This window comes from Neoarthrinium moseri (assembly GCF_022829205.1).
Source record: "Neoarthrinium moseri strain CBS 164.80 chromosome Unknown scaffold24_Wmoseri_CBS_16480, whole genome shotgun sequence".
NCBI lineage: Eukaryota > Fungi > Ascomycota > Sordariomycetes > Amphisphaeriales > Apiosporaceae > Neoarthrinium > Neoarthrinium moseri.
Window position 1 is genome coordinate 282,738 of NW_026055138.1, and position 20,619 is coordinate 303,356.

Below are 20,619 nucleotides of genomic sequence, written 5' to 3' on the forward strand. Positions count from 1 at the left end.
ATCTCAGGTGAGTCTCTAGCTCGTCAGCCACGCTGCCGCTAGCATCCGTCGTACATAGTAACTCACACCAGATCTCCCGCTCCACCAACAACCAAGGTCTGCCCTGAGTGGTTGGCCGCGTCCAGCTAGCAGACGAGCCTGAATTTCCGCCATAGTAGTGCATACACAGATGGCCAACTAGCTATGCACGAAGGTTTCGTGTCTCTCTGCGGGCTACTTCTTAGTCAACGGACACAGCACCTAGTAGGACGGACAGCCAACAATGTTGACTCTGCACATGCCCTGGGAGGAGCCGGAGACAAATGAGAACGATCCAACGTGCTCTGATTCGGATAGCCAACCGTCGCCCGGCTTGCAACTACGCCGCAATAGGCACTGCAGCGAGATCCCAATGTCCGTTGAAACTTTTCGCAGATTCGCTCAGATCCCTAGCTGTGTGACCAATGAGGCAGGCCTGTCGCGAGCTCTGGCCAATGAGTCGCCTTGGCGGCCCCCCGGTCGGGTCGCGGTGATTGGCTGGCGCCTGTGTGAGACCCTGCCCCCAGAGAGACAACGCCCATGGCAAGCGAAATGAACCCCATCGCAGCGCTGCGTAAGTCCCTATCCATAGTGCCATCTGCGCAGGGGGGAAAAACACACGAGGACGGGGACGGGACACGGGCGACTCTCCAGTAGGTAGCAATTGTGGCCCCAGACGCCGCATCTCATTTTAATTACACGGCGGCATCTCTGACATATTATCAACCGGATGGGTCGCCCAGCGCTGTTTTACCCGTCCGTTTCTTCTCCTTCTCTCCCTCCACCTCTGCTCTCTGCCGACCGTGGTCGTCGTGATGTGGATGACTGGTTCCCGCGCCCAAAGAACGACGACCGGATGAGACGTGGACGACCAACTGCAAGGCAGCTTAGCACAACAAGCAAGAGTTTCTGGGAAGCATCGCATCGCTTGACATCGCACCGCACCGAGCCAATCGACCGACCGACCGCCCGCTGAGGAGGACGATTATGGAATTATCCGGACGATCGACCCCCATCTAGCGCACCTCCATTCGTTCCTTCACCCACCCACCCAGCACGCACCCAGCCTGCCAGCCCAGGCGAGGCGAGTCAGCACGCAGCAAAAACCTGCCCAGCGAATCCAGTCACTCATTCAAGCTCGTATTCATCCTCACCGCCACGCGCGATGACCGAACCAGTCTTGGGGTCTTCACTCCTTCAGGCCCAGGACGACCATTCTTCTCACCACAACAACAACAACCATCACAACCACATTCGTTCCCATCGCCACGAGCGATTGCACAGGCGCCAGGCCGACAGTTCCGACACCATCGTGCAAATCGTCCAAACCGTCTCAGTCGTTCAGCTCATTGATGCATCGGGTGCAACCATCGGCGCCAACACGCAAACCTCGGAACCGTCGACCACCGCCTATGCTGTCGTACCTACCGTTGGCATCGAGAGCACCCCGGACCTGACCTCTGCCGTCGTCGACGATGTCACTAGCCTCTTATCGACTATTCTTGATCCGACAGCGTCGTCAGTAGATAGCGCTACGACGTCTTCGATGCCCTCTTCATTTCCGACTGTTGAATCTTACGCTGCAGTTACATCCGCTCCTTCATCCGGTTCATCATCTGCTTTTCCTACTTTCGCTGGCGTTACCAACTCTACCACAGGTGAGCTCCACCCACTCATGATTTCCAGCAGTGCACCTCGCATCTAATCATATAACACAGTCGCGCCGGCTTCATCGTCACTCTTTAGCAATGGCACCGCGTCATTGAAGCCCTTTACCGCAAACTTGACTACTTCCACTCTTCCTTCATCGGCTGGAACAATTCTATTCAACGACACTTTCACCACCACAGTTTTTGGCTCATCATCGGGTTCTTTCACACTTGCATCCACCACTGGAACAGCAACCTCGACAGGAACCGAGGATGGCGGCTCTGTGACAGGCTTTGGATTTGGCGGCAATGGCGGCACCGCCACCGGGGAATCATCCCCTTCTTCTACTTCGACGGAGGATGCTGGCTCCGGATCCAGCTCTGGTTCAGCCTCGCCAGGAACTGTAGCAGGCAGTGTTCTGGGCGCGGTGGCCGGCGTGGGCCTCATTTTGATCGCTGCTTTGATGCTTTTGCGGTATAAGAAGCGACAAAGAGGTCTGAGGCTCAGCGACGGCAACGCTATACCCGGCACGCGTGGCCTGATGATTGGAGGTGGTGGCCCAACTTCTGGCGGTCCCGGAGGCATGGGCGAAGTATCACAGCGACGATCGGTCCCATTTGCCGTTCCCGCAGCGCTTGCGAGCTTGACAGGCTACAAGCGTTACTCTGACCGAACCAATGCGTCTTCGGAAGGACCCGAAAGGGGATTTCAGAAGGTGTCCGGCAGGAAACTGCCTTCGGTCCTGCAGCATGGCGGAGACGGGTACTCAGACCCCACCGACCCCCGAAACACCATGATGAGCGACCAGTCCTTCTACCGCGATTCCACCGGCTGGTGGGGAGGACCCGACATGCCAAGGGTGGCCGTTGGATCTCCGATGCGCCCCGAAAGTGGCATTCCGGTTTTCCACCCGGGCCCGGCCCGAACACCCGTGACCGAGTCCGGCCATTTCAGCGATACCCTGGAACCACCTGCCATGAGAGACCCCCTGGGCCGCTCTCATCCCTCGCAGGACGGTTCAAATCGGTCCCATGGCTCAGGCTCTCGGTTCACCGAGGAGATATGACCCATCGATTTTGCTCATTCACATTGGCGTGCTGCACTGCTTGTATATCCTTCACACTCGATGATACCGCTTGACATTCTGTCGGCTTCTGTTTATATGCCCACAGCATAGGATTGGCGTTTTTTAATGTTTGGCTATTAGTGAAGACTCACGAGTGGATGAAAGGGCTCTGTGAAAGTCCTACCTGTCCGCGTATGGCCAAGATTTTTACCGTGTACATAGTCAGTTGGGGATATTTACAAACCCGGACTGAGAAGCATAAGGATCACCCGGAAAGACTTCGAGATCTCCCGGGTCGTCTATAATCTAAAAGCATAATTGTGTCGGATGGCAGCACTTTGATCTCGGACCTGTCCATTGCCCGGCGTGAAAACTCGACTGAGACTTGTTTCCTTCGATGCTCCACATTGACGTCTTGACCCTGTCAAGCAAGGTTAGTGACAGCTGACGTATTCTGACTTGGGAACTGGCCGACAAAACGACGTGTTCAAAGCTATCCAGGATGCATGTGCGTTGCGTAGAGTTGCCTTTTCTTGAATGGCGACAAGAAGATCAGAGAAGGTCTCTTCGCATGGCAGCCTGAACATTGTTTCGATCTACGGGAAATACAGACTCTCAACTGGTCCCTACACCTTGTTTGATGGGGACTGCGGCGGAAGCGGTTGTCGTCTTGAGACGGTGCTGAAACTTCGCGACCCCATGCCAACCCTTGCTGTGCCTTGTGCCGTCCGCTTTGTCGCGCAATGACAAATTCTTGGAACAGGGGAACAGGCCCGACCCATCATTCCCTCCCGATGGGAGGCCTGTCGCTGCTGGGCTTCCTGGCCGTGCTTTTTGGGCTTATCGCAGACGGAAAAGAAGCCGTGATGCTCGATTGGGCGTTTATCATGAGATGCTGCCCAGGTGCGGGACGGATGAAACGTCGACACGGCACACTTTCCACAGCACACGGTGGAGCGGCACACGTGGTGTTCTCCAACTAAAATTGTGGGCGGAGTGCATGTATGTACGTTAGACCTCAACCAGGGCTGAAGCTGCGATAATGAAACTTGACTACGTAATTCACTAGTATTATTTGAGGTGGTGCAAGGCTGCATCTGAGATGGTTGACCATAGACTTGTCATTGTGTCGTGAGTTTTGATAAAGAAAAAGTCCAGAGTGGATAGTGGAACCAAACTCTGCCCAAGTTTGGACAAGCTTTCTTGAGATGGTCTCAACCAGTCTGAAAAACTGTCCGAGCTGACTTCTGACGAACCTATTCGACGTGCCGCATTATCCAACAATGCAATACTCCGTCACGCATATATAACACAACGACCGGATCTCTCGGCTTATGGAGACACAGTGTTACAACAGTTCTCGAATTTTCGAGCTCCCTGACTGGTTCATATAGGTGTCATTGTCTAAATGCGGCAAGAGGGGCTATCGGACGGGCTAAAAGGTTTTCTGCGGTTCTAGCCGCTGGGGCTTTACATAGTAGCACGTAGGGCGGCCGGATGGTCTTTTGTTAGGACTTTCAGGTTACGCCGAAGTCCGCAGCCGTCTATCGTGCCACCGCAGTAAGCAGCACTGCAGGCGAATTGCTGTTTATAGACGTTTTGCACGACAGCCACCCAGATCTTGTCTGACGGTTTGTAGATCCAGTGTGGTCGCTCAGACTGAATCAGACCAGGGGTCCTGATAGGTACGCAATGCCCTGAGGGCTATGGGTTTACGGGACCCAAAGGATCCTGGAAAGGGAGCTCCCCTTGTTCCAGGGGTCCAGCAACTCCAGACAACAGACAAGACCTCCAGCGCATCCAGGCAACCAGGCTGCATTGTCTTGTTCCTGCTCAATCTCTCGGCAGGCCAAGGGCGTACTGTGATACTCGCCAGAATCGAGAGCTCCAGGGCCGTGGTTCGCGGGCATTACGCCATCGATTGGCGCTCTGTCCCGTCTCTGCTGCAGGACGGATAGTCATAATATAGTCATGGTGCCATAGACCGAGTTTGGCGCGGGACTCCGATTTGCGCGGGCTAGGAGGTGCCAACCCCCCTAGACGTCGGTCGGTGCTTACCAATGGGCGCCCAGCTCTCCGACGGACAGTGCTTTACCTTGGCAACTCCTTAGGCCCCGAATATCTATGATGGTGTGATCTCCGGCATCTGATGGGCACCGTTGAGCATCAGTGCGGTCGTCATGGCAGTGGCCGTCCTTTTCTCTTCCGGCTGCCTGTCCTGTGGCCTGCCCTCTACCATTAAGCTGTTGAGCTGAATACCAATCCACTCATCTCCATCGTCCACTCGACGAGCCAGCCAACCTTACAGGTCTCTCGTTCTGCTTCTGGACGATCTTGCTTGGTCATCCCTGGTCGGCAACTCGCGGCCGTCCTCCCAACCCCACGTGTGCACTAGGCGTCTACTACGGTACTGACACCCCGGTCCCCAAGCCAAAGCGCATGTTCCCCAGGGTGCCGGGACGGAGTTAAGCCTGCCAACACCCTCCCAAAGGAACCGCCCATAGGTGGCTCAGCCACCATCTGAGACCTACAGGCAGCCCGCGAGAGCGAGGGGGAAGCCTGGGGAGGGGGTGACAAGAGCGCCCCAAGCGGACAGCGGTGTTAGCGCGTTGCATCTTGTTTTAGCTCCTACACTTTTCTTCGACACAACCGATCAGGTCCTGGTCAGCCCACTTCTTTTCTCCCATTTCCCGATTCCCGTGCATCGTCCAAACGATATCGAGGCGTGGACCGGCAGTTATAGTGCCATCCAGATTGCTCCAAACTCTCCCCTGGGAACCGGCACCGCTCGCCGCTTATTGCCAACGTCGCCGCGACCCAACGCCCTTGGATTCTACACGAATTGCGAAACCATCCACGACGACACTCGGCGCTGAGCAGCCACCGCAAGCCCACGCTATCGCCTCGGCCAGCGGGACACCGACGACGAGCAGAAAAAAGAGCAAGGTACTATGGATCACCTGAGGGTCGATCCGGGGGGCTTCCAGATTCCTGGAATGCACCCGCCGCCCATGACCAACCAGCCGCCCCAGATCTTTGGGCAATACCTTCACGATGGCATGTCCGTGCTGCCGCCGGAGCTGTCCATGGCGTTCGACCCCACGGCGCTGATGGGTGACGACCAGGAGGCAAAGAGGAGGAGAATAGCCCGGGTGAGTGCTGGGCCCGACAGTTTGGCCGTCGACTTTTGTTGTTGCAGCAAGCAGTGGGCTGACCCTAAACTCTTGTGAAGGCTTGCGACATGTGCCGGAAAAAGAAGATCAAGTGCGACGGCAAATTGCCCGCGTGTACGCATTGCATCAACTACAAGACGGATTGTGTTTTCACTCAGGTCGAGAAGAAGCGAAGTCCACCGAAAGGGTATGGCGAACACCCGGAACCTGAGAAGCTCTCGTAGTGTCGATGACTAACACTATACTCAGCGCCAAATACATCGAAGGCCTAGAGAACCGCTTGGGCCGCATGGAGAGCCTGCTCAGACTTGCTGGTGAGCATTTCCCTCCCGTTGGCGCCCTGGCCCGCCTTGTGCGACCGCCCACGGCGGTTTCGGGGTTTCAGCTGGCTCGCCTCATCTGACGGTGCTGACAAATTATGCAGGACTTCTCGGAGAGGACGATGAGGATACCGACCTCGGCACTCTCGAGAAGCGCCTGGCAGAGAAACGTCAGCAGTCAAGACAGCCATCGCAGCCTGCCTCCAACCCAACCTCGCCCTCCCAAGCTACTTCGGGCCAAGATGGATCGGGCTCGACACCTCAGAGCGCGCTTACCTCCCCCGAGCCAGCCAAAGATGAGAAGACGAGGCACTCGTCCGTACCACCCGAGAAGAGCGAAGAGGAGGTTGAGGCTCTCTCAGAAATGATGTGCTCGCTGGTCACAAACCAATCCGGAGAGACCAGATACTTTGGTAATGCAGACCGCCTTCAAATTGTTGCACAATGTGACCTAACTCAATCATTCTAGGCTCTTCATCGGGTTTCTCTATTTTCTCCCCGAAGGGTATTTCATGGGTCAACGAGAAAACAGGAGACAATGCATTCCAGAGCATGATCTCGGAGGTTTCTATTGACGACCACAGGTGGACTCGCTGGCGGCCCGAGATCTTCGCTGATGTCTTCCGCCGTCCGGTTTACATCCCCTTACCGCCAAAACCCGAGGCCATGTCACTGCTCAAGGACTACTTTGAGAACTTCAACTGCATGTTCCCATTATTCCACCAACCCACCTTCATGCACCTGGTAGAGAAACAATACTCGAATGAGCCCTACGAAGGTTCGGGCTGGTGGGCGAGCTTGAATGTTGCTTTGGCAACAGCTCACCGTCTGAGGGTTATGAGCAAACTCGTCCCCGAGGAAGAGGATGACAAGGCTTGGGCATACATGAAGAACGCCATGGGGGTTTTCACCGAATTAACAATGCGCAACACGGATCTTCTCAGTGTCCAGGCCTTGCTGGGCATGGCAATGTTCATGCAAGGGACGCCAAACCCACAGCCTTCGTTCCTTCTGGTCGCCGCAGCTATCCGGCTGATGCATAGCATTGGGTTGCACAAGCGTGGCAGTGGATTCAACCTGAATCCCATCGAGATTGAGCAGAGGAAACGAGTCTTCTGGATTGCGTATACTCTGGACAAGGATCTGTGTTTGCGCTCAGGCAGGCCACCTGCCCAGGACGATGACGACATGAATGTTGAGCTTCCGGATGCGGATCCGGCAGACAACATTGGCAATATCCCTCTCGCGGATGGAAAGGGCAAGATGAACTTGTTCCGGGTCATGTGCGAGCTGACGACTATTGAGAGCCGTGTTTACAAGCGACTGTACTCGACGAAGGCCGCAAAACTCTCCGAGGGTGAGCTTCTGCAAACAATCGGAGAGCTGGACAAGGAACTTGAAGACTGGAAGGACAACATCCCAATTGACTTCCGGCCAGAGCATGAGATCAAAGCCTCGCATACACCGCTGATTCTGCATGTGGTTATGTTGCATTTCGCATACTACAACTGCCTGACGACGATTCACCGGATGTCTGTCCACAGGGGTTACTGGACGAGTCGTCTGTCCAACTTTGCCATTCAAGGTTTAAATGCAAAGCCGTTAAATCCGAGAGTCTTTGCTTCTGCCGCACTGTGTGCTTCCGCGGCACGTGCGACCATCTCCTTGCTGAAGTACATTCCACAAGGTGATAACCAGTGTGTCTGGTGAGTATCTGCCTGGCCATTTCCGAAGTTTATTGTTACTAATCTTGTTAGGCTTATCCTTTACTTCCCTGTCAGCGCTCTGATGAGTCTGTTTGGGAATATCCTGCAAAACCCGTTAGACCCGAGAGCGAGATCGGATACGAAGTTGATGAACATCGTGGTGACATTCCTGTCAACGCTTGGCCAGGAGGCTGAGACAGGCGGTGTCCACAGAATGCTGGGAGTGTGCGCAGAATTTGAGCGCATTGCGAAAGTAGTGATTGACAAGACTGAGAAGGAAGGATCCAAACGCAAGAGGAGGACGCAAGACCCGCCCAGGCCTATCAACCCGCCGAATGCAAGCTCGCAGCAGAACGCGACACCCCGGCCGACATCTTCTCAAGCAACACCAACTCCGCACTTCAACCAGCATTCCATGGCACAGCAACAGGGTTCCCCTGGCATGAATGGACAATCGGGCTCGAACTACCATAGCCCCATGAACACCGGGAGCTCTGGCAATGGCCAGGCACCCCGGGACGGGCAGAACGCCTGGCCACAGGATTATCCCAGCACGGGACCGATCTACGATACGCCTGACTTCAACAACTTCCATGATCTGACAGGCTTCGGACAGCCGATAGCTTCACCTCCGATGCAGAATGCGAATGTGCCGGGTGGCTTCCAGCAGCCGTTGTTACCGCAGGATTTGTGGCAGCTGCCTATGACCTTGGACTGGGACTGGGCAGAGATTAGTGGCGGTGCCTACCCCGGATTCGAGAATGGTAGCACGATGCCCAATGGCGGTTGAAGGCCGACATGATATTTTCCAGAGGGAAAACTAGCGATTTGGTGGGGTTTAATGAGTCATGAGCATTGTTGTGCAGTCGATCATATCATGAAGAGGCGGACGGCGTATTTGTTTTGCGTTTTTGTTTCCTCTTTCTTCAAGGGGCATGCAGGCACTTGCTACTCAAATCAGTCAAGCGGATATGGGTCTTGTTTTAAGCCGGATCCCACTACACCTGCTGTACATAGGGCGAGAAATCGTCCTCAGGAGATGTGGGGGTTCGTTCAGTAGCTTTGGCGCGGTTTGGTAGATGGATGGAGATATCCAGTTTAGTATCTAATGTAGCAGTATCCAAAAATCCACCCTGATTATTACTTGTTCATGAATACGGACGTCAGTCCTACGTCTAGTGAAAGCGGTGTGACGCAGAATGTAGATGTTGCCCAAGTTGGTTCTCAATCCGTGCCTGGTACGAGCTGGCGGCCAAGGAAAACATCCTGGGGACTGCTGAGAACAGAAGACCGAATAGCGTCCTACTGATATCTTGCACGACGAACGTCCATCTATTAAGAACCGCTGGCTATCGTCACACATGGAAATCTAAGGGGAGAAGCCCGGGATTCAAGCATGGATGATAGGTACCTTGGCAGTCCAGAATACGTTCCCTCCTGATGCCTGATTCGTGATCTCGTTGACGTGAGGCCAATCATTGGTCGCGGGTGGAAAAAACGTGCAAGGTGAATTCTGGTTGGATGGCCATCTGGCGTTTGCCAGACCAATGCTGTCGCCGTCATGGCAAGCCAATCAGGCGCCCCGGTTGCTCGGCCAAAGCCTTCTCGTCGACCCGGGGTGTCTTATTGTTCAATAGTCACCATCTGCTTCCAACAGATTCAGACGAGCTCGCCTGGTGGTGCAGTGGTAAAGCGTGCGTGCGGTTTGACCTCCGGGTTCAATTGCATTCATTCTAGCCATTTGTGACATCGGAGCAGGGCTGTCTGCAGACACGACCCTGCGCCCCTGCTCGCTGGCGGGCGAGGTAGTAAACGAGGCCAGGGACCATCGCGAAGAAGTAGGACTTGAAACGGTTCCGCGCCAAAAGAGACGATCTGTGATCCGGAAGGACAGACTTGCGGGGCGTCGAGGAGGGTTGAAATTAATTTTTTCCCTCTTTCCCTTTTGCTAAGAGGATTTCTTCCTGTATGATCATGGTGTGTGATACCACCTTGTGCAAACACATCGTCTGCGTCTTGTAAGACTGACGAGTTAGCCTGGCAAGTAGCAGACTTGCTGTTTACTTGCTAATGATTCAAATCACCTATGTGTATTTCCCTTCTTCTTTTCTGATTTCTTCCCCTCCTGGTTCAGAATTCAGAAGTATGCTGTGCTTGGATACAGTGTGGTAGTGAAGCATTCGCCTGGCCTACAATGTAAGTGTCTGCAAAGCGAAGAGAGGACGTGCTGTTCATTACTCAAATTGGGGCTTTTGCTGTGCATTGCTGCGAATGCCTGAATATATGATTTCCGGACCATGAGTAGTTTTTGCAACGCCATACCGAGGTACGGAGGGATATACTGACTGCTTTCACGTCAGGCAACAATGCAGACCTAACAATGTCATGCGTTCAAAATATCGAACGTTGAAGTCTTGGGTCCAGACAATGGGCTGATATCATATCGCGAAATGCTGCTTAGGCTATGGTACGGATTTATAGAGGGTAATTAGTGGAGCGGAAGTGGTAGACTTACGGTAGACTTACTCTCCCAATTGACGTTGTCCAGGTCAATGGGGATCACGTGTGGCGCTGGCCCTCGCACCTTTAGCACTTCAGTCCCTGCATATGGAGGAGCTAGCACCAAAACGGATTAGCCCTCGGCCGAACTGATGATGACTTGATCAGCACACCGAAGCGCATGGAGGCGAGAGCAAAGCACCATTCCGAACCCGACAATTCCTAACCTCCGCGGCGTTGTGGGAGTCACGCTGCTGTCACCTCTCTGCACGGAACCCATCCGAGACGACGACCTGCCTTCCATGAGGTAGCACGAGTGCACGCCACTCTCTTCTCCTCGTCCCACTCGATAATCCCGCCTCATCCGCAATTTTTCCAGAGGCGCGGTCGACTCTGCCCGACATGTCAAGCTTCATCCGGCGGTCGACGGGCCTCGCGCGCATCACCAAATCCTCCCTCAATGCATACGCCCGGTCAGGCCTGAGGGCCACTCGCTTCTCTCAGAGCTCGCCCGCCGTGTGGGCTGCGCGCCACCAGCAGCTGCGCTACTACTCCAGCGACCAGAACGACCCGAAGAAGCCGTCCGACAAGCCGGAGCAGAAGAACGCCTCGTCGCCCGGCCCAACCGAGGGTAAGGCCCCCGAGCCGTCCGGAGGCGACGGCGCGCAGCCGAATGAGCGCCCGCCGCTACCTGAGGGCTGGGTGTACCTGTCCGAATCAGAGCACGCAGAACTCAGGAAGGTAGCAGTCGACAGTTCCAAATGGCTACCAAAATATGGCGACGGAAAGGATGCCAAAGATCTCATGGATGACATCAAGGAGACTGGCGTGCCCAAGGAACTGCGTGATCTTCTGCGCAAGAAGTTGGACGGCTCGTTCAGCCTCAGGGACGCCGGCACATTCCTCAAATCTATCAACTCGCTCTCGAATCAACTGGCCCAGAGAATGGTGGAGAAGAACCATCCCGAGTTCTTCAAGGACAAATCGCCCGACCAGAAGCAAGGAAAACAGTCGCAAGATGAGAACAAGTCAACAGCTGACGGCAAGAAGGCTCGCCCGAACCAGCCGCCAGAGAATCCTCTCAAAGGCAACGACTGGATCACCACCATCATTGGTTCTCTGGTAGCCTACTACCTATACAACTCAATGTTCTCTGGAGACAGCCGGGAAATCACATGGCAGGAGTTGCGCAAGAACTTCCTTGCCAAGGGCTTGGTAGAGCGGCTCGTCGTCACTGGAAACCAGGTCAGGGTGGACCTGAACCAGGAGGCCACCAGGTCCATGTATCCCGACTCCGCTGCAGCTCGCCCAGGTTTCAACTACTACTTCTCCATTGGTTCCATCGATGCCTTCGAGCGTCACCTCGACGAAGCTCAGCAGGAACTTGGTATCCCCCCTACCGAGAGGATACCTGTAAGCTACCAGGGCGCCAGCCAGATGGCCAACCTCCTCACCGCCTTTGGCCCAACTCTTCTCATCGTTGGATTGATCTACTGGGCGTCTCGTCGTGGACCCGGAGGCGGTGGTGCCGGCGGCATGTTCGGGTTCGGTAAGAGCAAGGCCAAACGTTTCAACCACGAGTCAGCTGTCAAGGTCAAGTTTTCCGACGTTGCTGGTATGGACGAGGCCAAGCAGGAGATCATGGAGTTCGTCAGCTTCTTGCAGAAGCCTGAGAGATTCCAGAGACTTGGAGCCAAGATCCCCCGAGGTGCGATCTTGTCAGGCCCGCCGGGTACCGGTAAGACTCTTCTCGCAAAGGCAACGGCCGGCGAATCAGGTGTCCCCTTTTTCAGCGTCAGTGGTTCAGAGTTCGTGGAAATGTTCGTTGGTGTTGGTGCTTCCAGAGTTCGTGATCTGTTCGCAAATGCGAGAAAGAACACGCCTTGTATCATCTTCATCGATGAGATTGACGCTATCGGCCGATCACGTTCCGAGGGCAGTGGCAGGTTCAGCGGCGGTAATGATGAGCGCGAAGCAACTCTTAACCAGATCCTGACAGAGATGGACGGTTTCAACACGACGGAGCAGATTGTTGTGCTTGCCGGTACCAACAGACCGGATGTCCTGGACAAGGCCTTGATGCGGCCTGGGCGTTTCGATAGACACATCAACATTGACAGGCCTACCATGAAGGGTAGACAGGATATCTTCAAGGTATACTTGAAGAAGGTCGTGACAAACGAAGAGATCGAGCACTTGAGCGGAAGACTATCAGCTTTGACGCCCGGTTTCGCAGGCGCCGATATCGCGAATTGTGTCAACGAAGCCGCCCTTGTTGGTAAGTTTTCATTGTCCAGTCTTTCAGCAGGGACATGAACTAATCAAGCTAATAGCCGCACGATCAAACGCTACGTCTATCACCATGAAGCACTTTGAGCAAGCCATCGAGCGTGTTATCGGAGGTCTCGAGCGCAAGTCTCTTGTATTGAGCCCCGAGGAGAAGAGAACAGTCGCGTATCACGAGGCTGGACACGCCATCTGCGGTTGGTTCTTCAGATGGGCAGACCCCCTTCTTAAAGTCTCTATCATTCCGCGTGGGCAAGGAGCCTTGGGCTACGCCCAGTACTTACCAGGCGACGTTTATCTCATGACTGAGAGACAGCTTCTGGACCGTATGGCCATGACGCTTGGCGGACGCATCTCGGAAGAGCTCCACTTCCCTACCGTTACGACTGGAGCCAGTGATGACTTCAAGAAAGTTACACAGATGGCCACCGCCATGGTCACGCAGTGGGGCATGTCAGACAAGCTCGGTCCTCTCCACTTCAAGAACGACGAAAACCAAATCGTCAAGCCATTCGCCGAGTCCACCGCTCAGACCATTGATGCAGAGGTTCGCCGCATCATAGACGAAGCGTACAAGCAGTGCAAGGATCTGTTGATTGAGAAGAAGAAGGAAGTTGGGATCGTTGCCGAGGAACTGCTGAGCAAGGAGGTGCTCACCCGAGATGACATGGTCCGACTTCTTGGCAAGAGGCCGTTCGATGACCGTGAGGAGTTCAACAAGTACTTTGGTGTCGACGTCGACAAGCCCAAGCCAGGCCAGGAGAGTGTGCCGCCCTCACCACCCAACGATGGTTTAGACCAGCCGCCTATCCCGCCGCAGCCCGCGATTTTCGAGCAGGTCAAGGGGGACCAGTTCAGGTGAAGCTGTCCAGATGAGCTTTTCATACGAGCACGTCAAAGGCGTTCAACGGCGCCGAGGGTCATTGCTGGAGGTCTTGTAAAATAGGCAGGATCCCCTTTCTGAAGATCGAAGCTCTCAGCTCAGCTGTGTATATTGTAGTTATTGTCACAATGGAGGCGCCCTAGCCGCATCAGGGGGGCGCTTTGTACAGATATTCCACTAACTTAGATTAGATAGTCGCCGCACAGAAAACGGAGTCTGGTCATTTGTCACAAGACGGTTACTACGCACCGGAACCGCGATGCCGTGCCCTTGCTTACTTACTTGCCTGCGGACTTGTCGACCAATTCCCTTGCTTCTCCTGCATCCCTTCGTTCGCATCCACTCGGCTTCAGGCAATGAGTAAACGCGTGCAATGAAAACCCTGGCCGTGCCATGTCGCCAAGCCGGAGCAGCTCCACGTGGGGTCCACAATAAGCTCTGCCCAGTAGGTATCTCTCCCCACAACGTACCGGCAGCTGTTGAAGATACCTCGCCTGCAGCGTGACACAACAGTTCAGAGCACCCTGACCCAGGAACCTGGGCAATTCCAGACGCGTATGCCACACGGCCTCTCCAACTGTGATTCGCGGGTCTTCCGGAGCGTCAGTCTGGCCCTACAGAAAAAAGTGCACTTCTTTGCGTTCCCGCTGAGTCCAATAGAATACCGGCCGTGATGTTCACTTACATCATGGCTAGTCAACATCTCCAGGTCACTTCCCCACAAAAGCGACTAGAGACCCGCCCACCATTTGCTCAGGCTCCCCCCAGCAAGGTGGAAAGTTTTCTTGCTGGCCCCCGGTCCGCGGGCGCTAGGTCGGAATACTCTTATCTACTTAAGTACTTAAGAGTTTAGTACGTAGTCAAGAGATCGCGTTTCGCCTCACGGCTACTCCCTCTCATTCTGGCCTTTTCCGTTTTCCTGTGTTTGTGCTCGTTGCCGAGTTACTCTGCCCTCCAACACGCATGGACAAGCGAGCGCTATAGACATGTTTGGTGTCTTGTCAAAGACTCCCGTTCCATTAATGCAGTTTGCTTTTTTCAATTTTTCTGTCCTTGTAATTGGTTTCCTCGCCCCTGTCGAGCCCTGCAAGCAACTCAATTCCATTCCGCGCTGAGAAAAGGAGTTGTGGTCGGCCAATAGCGCTCATATCATTGACTTGCACCCCGACGCACGAGAGAAATCCGGAAACTAAGCCATGGCTTCCTCTACGTCAGCAGAGGATCCGTCGATTATGCCCACTGCGCAACATTCGGGTGCCGGGCTGCCACGGGATGTGCTTCCTAGTCCCGGCGAGAAATCGCCATTAACGAATCCATCACGTCGCAGTCAACAAAATGCCAGCAAGGAAGTGAAACCAGACCGGTGGTGGAAGATTCACCTGTTTCGCGGTATGGTGAATGACCTTCGTCGCCGAGCCCCGTTTTACTGTAGCGACTGGACCGATGCTTGGGACTATCGCGTGGTGCCTGCAACTGTGTACATGTATTTCGCCAAGTGAGTGCAACCCCTTTCTGTATTTCCGCGGCGCGCCCCTTTTAGAGGAGGAATACTGACAGTTCTTCGTAGCATCATGCCTGCCCTGGCTTTTTCTCTCGACATGTTTACAAAGACAGGCATGGAGTACGGTGTCAACGAAGTGCTTCTGGCCTCGGTCCTCGGCGCCGTGGTCTTCGCTGTACTTGCATGCCAGCCGCTGGTCATTGTGGGAGTTACCGGCCCCATCACCGTCTTCAACTAGTACGCTGAATACATTCCCCTTGGCTTTTGTCTCCTCTTCAGTTTAAGTGGTTGTTAACGTGCAGTCTAGCACCGTTTACGATATCATGGCTCCGACGGGCACAAACTACCTTGCCTTCATGTGCTGGATAGGGCTCTGGTCGCTCGTCTTCCACTGGATCCTCGCTATCACCAACTCCTGCGACTGGCTGAAGTATGTCACTCGTTTCCCGTGCGACATCTTTGGCTTCTACGTCGCCTTCATCTATCTGCAAAAGGGCATACAAGTCCTCGAGCTCCTGGGCAACGAAGCGCCGTTCTACCTCTCGGTCATGGTCGCCCTGCTCGTCTTCATGATCGCATACGCGTGCGGCGAGCTCGGCGCCAGCCCCCTCTTCTGGCACTGGGTCCGCGTGTTCCTGAAGGACTACGGCACCCCGCTGACGGTCATCTTCTTTACGGGCTTCGTGCACATCGGACGTATGACTGAGGTGGATCTTGAGAAGCTGCCCACGAGCGCGAGTTTCTTCCCCACGGCCGATAGGGGCTGGTTCATCCGGTTCTGGGAGATCCCTGTGGGCGACGTATTCTTGGCCATCCCGTTTGCCATTCTGTTGACTATACTCTTCTGGTTTGATCATAATGGTAGGTGTTGACTTCTTTCTCACATTATCAGCGCTAACAGGCTGCAGTATCTTCTCTAATCGCTCAAGGGACCGAGTTCCCCCTCCGAAAGCCTGCTGGATTCCACTGGGATCTTTTCCTCCTCGGCCTCACCACGGGTGTTGCTGGTATCCTCGGTCTGCCCTTCCCAAACGGCCTGATCCCACAGGCTCCGTTCCACACGGAGAGTCTATGCGTGACCAAAGTTGTGGCCGACAATGATGAGAGTGGCGAAGAAAAGGGCCATTACTCATTCAAGCGCACGCATGTCGTCGAGCAACGTGTGTCGAACCTGGCTCAGGGTCTGCTGACATTAGGCACCATGTCCGGCCCGCTCCTCGTTGTACTGCACCTCATCCCTCAAGCCGTATTGGCCGGCCTTTTCTTCATCATGGGCTACCAAGCGCTAGCGGCGAACGGAATCACGGCCAAGATCCTGTTCCTGCTCCGGGATAAGGCGCTTACTTCGAACTCGGAACCGCTGAAGCGGGTGCAGCGCCGCGCCGCGATATGGTATTTCGTTGCGCTGGAGCTCGTAGCTTTCGGAGCCACCTTTGCCATCACACAGACCGTTGCGGCGGTCGGGTTCCCGGTCTTCATCATGGCCCTCATTCCCGTGCGGGCGCTGCTGCTGCCGAGGCTGTTCAGCCCAGAGGAGCTGGGCATCCTAGACGGGCCGACCGCAAGCCCATTCACGATGGAGAGTGTGGGTGGCTCGTACGGCCACCATGAAGGGATCACCGACGTGGGCCCGGACGCTGTCGCGAGCGGCATCGCGAGTGAAGCGCCGATAAGTGGCAATAGTGAGACGCTGCTAAGACGCAAAAATGATGAGGATTTGGCAGAGCGTGGTCAGAGTGCTGGTCTTGGGGTTTCTGGACAAAGGGGGCCTGAGCTGAGCAAAGTCGGCTCTGCAGGTACTGGGGTGAGCAGGCGATCGCAACCCGCGAGGAGTGGGACCGAGTGATCGGAAGATACCGACAAGCCGTTCTTAGTTGAGTCCGGTCTTATACAGAGATGACTTATACCTATGTATTAATCTGTGGCGGGGTTAGACGTAAAATAGAACCGTTGAAGACAGTAGTGGAAGTGATAACAAGAGCTGTGTAGGATCAGATGGGCCATTGCAAGCAGCACATGGCTTCAACGAATCGCTATCATCCTAAACAGGAGCTAAATACTTGATCCACTCATTTCATATTTTCCAACCGCTTATGGTGTATGTAGTAATTGGTTAGGTTTATTGATTGCCTGCAAGTGGTACATTTTTACGTGCTCTTCGAAGCAGTGAATTGCGCTTAGAGGCAATGCAATCACCGATACGTGTGCTTGTTAACGTTGGCCGCGGCCTTACACTACCACCCCGACCAGTTATGGGGCCCGGAGAATCCAACGCGAGGCAACGAAGAAGGGTGAACGTAAAGACGTCCAAATGTATTGAGAAAAACATCTCTAGAACTTGATCTCCAAATGAACCGTTAGCTCTGGGGAAAACCTGCGTGCGGTCGAGAGAACCTAAGGTGGAATTATCTAGGTGTGTCTCCCATATTCCACGCTTGATACCCGAAGGGATCTCTAGGCACGGGAACAAGGCCATGGCGTCTACGTTTCTGTGATGTCAGTCACTCTCTGCAATTCAGACTCTCAGATCTTGAGCTTCATGGTTGTCGCCCATGCTAAACCCCACTGCCCTAACATATCAGCTCACCGGTTCCTATGGCACCATCAAACACCTGCGGCAGTTTTGGCTTAGTACATCCTACCACTAGGCCGAAGAAACTGGCTGTTTCTTCCTATGATCGTGTCGTCCAGTTCAACGGTGAAAGGTGACACAGGAGCAGCCGCAAACTTGAACTCTTTCTGCTGAAGGTGACAAGGCAGACGCTAGAGTTTGTGGCCAAGAAACTCCAATCGCCGCCTAAGACCTTGAGATCGAACCAAATCAGTTCATCTGACGGGAAGTTTCTGTGAGGTCTAGCCATCCGTTTTGTACCAGGACAGGCAATACCCAAGAACTATGAACTAATATCTGGCGGAGTAGTATGAGCATCTAACCCATGATATTTGTGAGAAAAGTGCGTAAGCGATGGAGGTTTCGAGGCCGATGATACGAATAATCACGTCGAGTAGTTCGACTGCCGGGTTTCGTTATGAAGGCCGGTCTCTCACGCAGCGGCCGGGCACCATACGAGGTCTGACCGGGCTCGCTGATGATTTGGCACTTCTGTAGCAGAAATAGAATTCGCGGGCCAAGATATCTTTCAAGCGACCCCCTCGTTATTCGCTATGTATGCGTGGTCTGCTGTATTTATAGAAAGATGTGGAAGACACATTGTATATTTGTGGCGAACTTCGCCATATCGACATGCTGGAACATATGCTGTGTGTCGCTAGGAAGTGATGAGGGAGGCAGAGTCGGAATTGGCCTTGGTCTTCGTGTAGTTGAAGTAGTCCATCCCCCGAGTGGGAGCTCCGATTCTAGGTATCCCAAGACAAATGCCGCTTCACAGTATCATAAAACACGGTCATTATCATTTTGAATCAATAGTTAATCCGAGTCTTCTATCGTCTCAAGTGGCTGGGCCATATTCGATGCCATTGTCACCTGGGAGGGTCGGAAAGAGACACGGCCATCCCAGTGATATGGTTCCCTTAGTTGTATGGCAGTTATCGATGGCATGAGAAACGCGGGTCGAGATCAATCTTTTAGAAGTCGCGGCAGTATGGACAAGACTATCGTCGGTGTAATGGGATGACATATATCGCGGTTGCTGTAACATTTGATCACGCAACCAACTCGGCTGGCAACGAAGAGGACCTGAAGAGCGGACAAGTCCGAAGTGAGCGGCACAACAACTAGAATTGACTTGAAAAAATGCGATAACGGCTGCGATGATCGATGGCATCTTGGTTCGATCGGCTGGAGTATATCTCGAGCATATCTTTTCGTGTATTGGAGGAATTTCCTAGATATATGAAGACGGCGTCAAGGAGCTGGAGGCTTGAAGATGAAACAGAGAGGTGAGATGCAGCCGATGCATTGAGTTATCTACTGACATGCATAACCATAGCCCGCTTCTCGCCGTACTTGGGCAAATCTCTTTTGCGTAGTCTCGAAACCAGGGATACTAAGGGCAATGACAGTGAGGTTGAAAGTTATAACTAGATTGGGTATAATTTCCCAAGATCTGCAGCGACGTGGGCGCCCCAAAAAAGAAATAGACAACGATAATAGCAGTGCACTTGGCAAGATCTGTTTCGCGAATTTGGCGGCATTTTGAAGCAATTCCCATGACCCTGAGACTCAACTGAATCAGGTCTCTGTATTACACAGTGAGAAGCAGAAAGTCGAAAAAAAGAGTCAAGAGCATGTATTCGAAGAAAGTTGAGCTGATCTTTATCTCTTTTCTCTTCACTCGTATGATATCTATTAGCCTACACAACGCTCAGCCTCGAATACCCTTCTGCGTTTAGCCATAACCAACACCTGGTTTCGCACGAATGGGTGCGCACTTAAACTCAATATCGCTTCATTAAGGGGCTCTATCTGATCTCGCGAAGGCCGTCAGATAAATGAACTCGTAGCGATATAATCATTTATTAGAGATAACGCCAGGGCAAAGCCTGGCGTCAGACGAAAAGTCATTGTGTCTCTTAATCTATGTCCCAGAAGGTTTTTCTGAGACACCAACTCTGATGAAGTTGTAGGAAGGAGAGTTTGGGCATTGTGCTAGAATTATGGCTACCCTCTCCCCTCTCCCCTCTCGCCAGAACGTCACGAGCATCGAGCTGGAGCGTGGCGGCTTTGCTTGAACGCAACGGTTGTGAGTCGTTCTCTACTTGCCTCTTCCGTTTTTCGTCCGTTTGTATTCATCATCAGTCGCACGTACCGCTACTGAACTGCCGCGATTGCCTCCATGCATCTTTATCTCGACATAAGCCGGGGCAACGGACCTGGCCATGACAGACGAATGTGTGAGTGCGCCAAGCGGAGTCGTCCCGGCTGTTCCCAGCCCCTGAAATCTGCCCTCAAGACGGCTGGAGGCGGCATACGAGTAGCGGCGCACGAATCTATTACGGCGATGCATCTACGCGGTCCCTGTCTCGAAATATGGTCCTGGCCACCAGGCCTCCCGCGCTACTGCCAGACCTCTGACTGCATGTAAAGCATGTTTTGGGCACATGATAGCACCTACTTTTTCAGGGATCTGACAGACACAGAATGTCCCGTACCATGAGGCTAACATTGTACTGCATGTTTATTTGGTTGCGTCAAGTAGTAAAAGAGTAAGTAGAATTATTATGTGTATCTAGAATGGTCGTAAGCCCTGCGCACCCGTAGAGGTTGGCATATCATTAGACACTGGTTTATTGTGGACTGTTCAGAATCTTTGCCGTGTACGGTTGATACCACGACATCTATAATTCCAACGAGCAGCTGTACTGGACGAGCGCTATGGTGTCCATCACCCACCAGCGGAATCAGTGTCAGCCCATGAGTGGACGGGACAGGGCAACTCCACAACGGAACGATAGTGTGTGGGCCCGATGGCTTTCAAGAACCTGGGTTGATGTATATTGCATTTGCCTGCCATGTGCACTGTCTCCTGCGTGGTGTGGGACTTACTACATGATGCC

At 53.7% G+C, this 20,619-nt stretch overlaps 4 protein-coding genes across 4 annotated transcripts; all 4 read left to right on the forward strand.

Annotated features, from left to right (window-relative positions):
- Window positions 1-1,183: 1,183 nt before the first annotated feature.
- JN550_006741 (uncharacterized protein) lies at window positions 1,184-2,734 on the forward strand (the record flags this gene model as incomplete). The annotated part of the gene is made up of 2 exons (XM_049318513.1): window positions 1,184-1,676; window positions 1,737-2,734. The coding sequence occupies 2 exons, from the start codon at window positions 1,184-1,186 to the stop codon at window positions 2,732-2,734; spliced, it is 1,491 nt and encodes a 496-aa protein (XP_049171310.1).
- A 2,951-nt stretch (window positions 2,735-5,685) lies between these two features.
- On the forward strand, window positions 5,686-8,723 carry JN550_006742 (uncharacterized protein; the record flags this gene model as incomplete). Its single annotated transcript, XM_049318514.1, has 6 exons — window positions 5,686-5,886; window positions 5,967-6,094; window positions 6,157-6,221; window positions 6,332-6,640; window positions 6,697-7,933; window positions 7,985-8,723. 6 exons carry the CDS (start codon window positions 5,686-5,688, stop codon window positions 8,721-8,723), a joined length of 2,679 nt encoding a protein of 892 aa, XP_049171311.1.
- A 2,111-nt stretch (window positions 8,724-10,834) lies between these two features.
- On the forward strand, window positions 10,835-13,580 carry JN550_006743 (uncharacterized protein; the record flags this gene model as incomplete). The annotated part of the gene is made up of 2 exons (XM_049318515.1): window positions 10,835-12,710; window positions 12,766-13,580. The coding sequence occupies 2 exons, from the start codon at window positions 10,835-10,837 to the stop codon at window positions 13,578-13,580; spliced, it is 2,691 nt and encodes an 896-aa protein (XP_049171312.1).
- Window positions 13,581-14,797: 1,217 nt separating this feature from the next.
- On the forward strand, window positions 14,798-16,948 carry JN550_006744 (uncharacterized protein; the record flags this gene model as incomplete). Its single annotated transcript, XM_049318516.1, has 4 exons — window positions 14,798-15,096; window positions 15,169-15,339; window positions 15,410-15,963; window positions 16,011-16,948. The coding sequence occupies 4 exons, from the start codon at window positions 14,798-14,800 to the stop codon at window positions 16,946-16,948; spliced, it is 1,962 nt and encodes a 653-aa protein (XP_049171313.1).
- Between the last annotated feature and the right edge of the window lie 3,671 nt (window positions 16,949-20,619).